Genomic DNA, 4,031 nt, shown 5'->3' with positions numbered 1-4,031 from the left:
GCCGTGGTGGCATGGCACAGCCTCCTTCGCCTGGGGACCCAGCGCGGGGACGCCGCGGCCCCTTCGCGCGGGGACACGGCTCGGGGGCATGGCACGGCGCCGCCCCCTCTGTGCGGGGACACGGCGTGGGGACATGGCACGGCCACCTTCTTGGGGCGCCTTGGTGCSGGGACAGGGCCCAGCCCCCTTCCCATGGGGACACGGCATGGGGTTATGGCTGGTCCCCTTGCCGTGGGGACAAGCACAGGAACATAGCCCGGCCCCCTTCCCATGGGCCATGTGATGCGGGGCCACAGCATGACCCCTTCACACGGGGACACGGTGCAGAGACAGGTCACAGCCTCCTTTGCCAGGGGACACAGTGCAGGGACATGTCAYGGCCCCTTCGCATGGGGGCACAGTGCAGGGCCTCAGCACAGCCCCCTTCACATGGGCTCCACGGTGCAGGGACACAGCATGTCCCCCTTTGCATGGGCCACATGGTGCAGGGGACACGGCATGTCCCCCATTGCATGGGGACACAGTGCAGGGACATGTCACAGCCCCCTTTGCACGGGGCCACGGCGCAGGGCCACCTCGAGCAGCCCCGTCCCCGGCGGCGGCGGCGCTCCTCCGAGCGCAGCGTGCCAGCGGGCTCCCGCCGAGGCCACCGCGCTCGTCGCAGGCCGGGCGCCCGCCGCTGCTGCATCTGCACAGTGGTGGCGGCGCGGCCGCCGGCTGCAGCCGGTCCCGCGCTGTGCGGCGCGCGGCAGCGAGCGGAGCCGCGGGCTCTGCTCCTCCTCCCGCGGCGGCCGAGCGCCGGCGGGGGCTGCCCCTGCCTGCCGCGCCGCACGCCGCCTTGCTCCCGGCCTCCCCGCGCCGGGCTTTGCCGTGCGCGCACGCCGAGCCCGGCCCGTGCCCATCTGCCGGGGCAAAGTCCCCGGCTCTGCCCCGCACGCGGCTCCGCAGGGCTCATGGGTATGGGCCGAGCCCGGAGCCGGCCCTGGAAATTCCCTTCCTCTCCCAGTGGGCTGGCGAGGGAAGTCCTCCCCTGCGAGCCTAGATACCTGCGAGCGCCGCGGTGCGCGCACAGCCCTCCCTGGCCGCGCAGCACCCGCCAGCCGCCCCGCAGGACTTTGTGCCCCGGCGCCCGCTTCTGTCCCTCGCGCGACATGCGGCGCCCGGGCCGGCGCCTGGCTCCCGGCGCGGCGCCCGAGGCTCGGTGACGGGCTCCGCCTGGCCCCTCGGCCGGCACCGGCAGCCCTGGGCGCGCAGCCGGGTCTTTGCCGTCCCAGATCGCAGCTGGCGGTGGGGAGAGCTCGCCGGGGGATCCCGCGCCTCCAGCCCGCGCAGCGGGTCGGTCCCTCCCCTGCGGACACCCTGTGATGGACCGAGGACCTGCCGCCTCCCCGCGTCCCGCCGGAGAGCAGATGGAGGCCGGCGCACCCGCGGAGGGGAATTAGCCCCTCCACCCATGGACGGGGACGGCTGCCCGTGGCTCCAGCGCACCAGCCCGGCGCCCCGGCCCCGCGCGTGTCCCCCACCACCCAGCGCCGCCGAGGAGGTTCCTGGCACCGGGGAGGCCCGTCGCCCCGCGGCGCTTTGGCCATGTAGGTCCAGCCGGCGGCTCCGCTGACCGCCGCGACCCAGCTCTCACCATGCAACAGGGCTACGCCGCCGTCCTGTGTGAGTACGGCGCGGCGCGGGGGTCCTGCGCGCCCGGGCCGGGGGGTGACGGCGCTGCACCTAGCCGGGTCCCCGCTGCACGCCCCGTCGGGGCACCCAGCGCCGCCGCCTCCGCGCCGGGCTTGTCCCTGCTCCCGGTCCGATGCTGGAGGCTGGGCAGGGGCCGGCGCGGGGCTGACGCTGCTCCTTCCCGGCTGCCCAGGTGTCCTGGCTGTGATGGGGCTGGAGGCCGCGGCGCTGGGCGAGTGCGAGATCACCCGGCTTCTCCAGGACAAGCTGCAGTACGAGATGCGCCTGCAGTACCTGGTAACCCCTTCCCCGCACCAGCGAGCCGTTCCCCTGCCGGCCCGGCTCCCGCTGCCCGCAGCCACCCGCTGCTCGGCCCCGTGTGCCCGAGCGCGGCAGACCCCTAGACCCGCCGGTGCTGCAGCCCGGAGGGGCTCAGCTCCGTTCCCAAACCCGCAGTCATCTCTGCGGTGGCCCTAAAGAGCAGACCTGAGCCAGCCCCGATTTTTGCAATGCAGAGCCAGGATTGCTCCCGGATGGGGAACGCTAGGGCAGAGCCCTCGGCTCCTGCAAGAGCCTGGGGCTCGGGCCTGCTGGGCACCGGCGGGGTGTTTCTGCCCCGCTAGCGTCGAGGTGTGCTGGATTGCACCCGGTGCCGGTGCTTCTCATCTTGGAGCGGTGGCCAAGCCGGAGGGCTCCGTCTCTGAGGCCCCTTCCCCAATGTCGATGCGATGAGGGACACAAAGCTGTGATGGGTGTTGTGGTGTTTAAACAAGTCCAAGGGCTTTGCCACCGTTTCCCCTTTTCAAACGAGGGTGGGTGGGATGTCCCTGTCCCCATCCCCGCTGGCACATCCYGGAGGACGGGCTGGAGACCTTTGCTCTTTGCTGCCAGCCTCTGCGCTCTCTCTCGCCTTTCCAGAAACACTATTTCCCCATCGACTACACCGTGCAGGTCCAGTACGAAGAGGTGCTGAGGCCGTCCAACATCACCCGCCTGGTAAGATGCCAGCGTGGAGCTCGTGGCCGCAGGGCTGGCACAGCAGTGCTGGGTCCTGGGGCGCTGAGGCCGGGGACGACCCCCCCGCCGCGTGCCAGCCCTGGGCGGCGGAGCCAGCTGCTAGTCTGGGCTCTTTGGTGGCCTCACCAGGCTCAACCCTCGCAGGGGGCTGGGCAGCAGGATGGCCCCAACATGTCCCCAGAGCGGGGGACACTCCGGGGAGGGTGCTGAGGGGCTGCGGGTGTCCTGCGGGGGCTGCCCCGCTCGCGCRCCCATCTCGGCTCTGACCCGGGGCATCCTCTCGCCCGCAGCGCAACGGGACAGTGTCGGAGGCAGCACTGCGCTACCTCTGGTTCCACGTCAGCTCCCAGGCGCTGCTGAGGATCCGCGAGGTGCTGCCGGAGAAGCACCCGTCCTGGAAGTACACCCAGGAGCTGTGCCAGCTCTTCGACGCCCTGGGCAGGGAGTACAGCAAGTACCGACAGGTGAGGAGGCCCCCGGCCCGAGCCCCGCACCCCTGCCCGGGCGCACACTCGCGTGGCCAAGGGGGGCATGGGTGCTGCATGCACGCGCAGCGTGCAGACACACGGTACATGCACCGATACACGTGTGGTACATGAACACATGCAATATTTGCTCACGCACAGATGTGCTTGGCCCATGTGCACGCACACGCTTGGTACTTGCAACACTGGCCCGTGTGCATTGCACAGACCCGCGGTACCTATACGCACAGTCCATACGATACGGGCGCCTGCATGGTCACAGCACATCCACGCACGGCACATGTCATGCAGGCACGTGTGTGGTGCACAGGCACATCCCTGCGTGCACAGGCGCATAGGTGGTACATGGACACACACATGCACACGCATGGGGCCTGCACACGGCACCCAGGCACATACGGCACACGCAGCACAGGCCCGTGTGGGGAATATGGACACACAGGCGGCGTACATGCGCCCACGCACATGGCATGCAGACCCCCCCCCCCCCCCCCCGAGCTCAGGACGCACACCCACAGGACCTGCGCTCACCAAAGCGCAGGACATGCTCAGACACACGCTGCCTGCACATGCACAGGACACACACAGCACAGCACAGGCACGTGTGTGCCACGCATGCATACATGGTCCCTCACCGCGTGTTGGGGGTGGCGGCGGTGCTGTGCTTGGCTGAGGGTAGGGGGGTCCCACACCCTGCTTGGGGCAGCACCTGACACCTGGGGTGCCCGTCTGGTGGGGCCGTGGGGCAGCTGTGYGGGAGGTCTCACATCTGGCATTGGTGGTTCAGTGGTAGAATTCTCGCCTGCCACGCGGGAGGCCCGGGTTCGATTCCCGGCCAATGCAGAGCTGCTTTTC

General features: G+C 70.4%; 1 protein-coding gene and 1 non-coding gene across 2 annotated transcripts; both read left to right on the top strand.

Annotated features, from left to right (window-relative positions):
* Positions 1–1,240: 1,240 nt before the first annotated feature.
* Positions 1,241–3,155, top strand: IL34 (interleukin 34; the record flags this gene model as incomplete). The annotated part of the gene is made up of 4 exons (XM_026088602.1): positions 1,241–1,665; positions 1,868–1,971; positions 2,593–2,670; positions 2,982–3,155. Coding segments are annotated over exons 1-4 (384 nt in total), but the record flags the coding sequence as incomplete, so codon positions are not given.
* A 793-nt stretch (positions 3,156–3,948) lies between these two features.
* On the top strand, positions 3,949–4,019 carry TRNAG-GCC. Its single transcript has one exon. It is a non-coding gene; the product is annotated as a tRNA-Gly (tRNA).
* The last annotated feature ends 12 nt before the right edge of the window (positions 4,020–4,031 follow it).

Source organism: Apteryx rowi, unplaced genomic scaffold (assembly GCF_003343035.1).
Source record: "Apteryx rowi isolate R43461 unplaced genomic scaffold, aptRow1 scaffold_776, whole genome shotgun sequence".
Lineage (NCBI taxonomy): Eukaryota > Metazoa > Chordata > Aves > Apterygiformes > Apterygidae > Apteryx > Apteryx rowi.
Note: the sequence above shows the minus strand (reverse complement) of the source record. Positions and strands in the feature narration are given on the sequence as shown.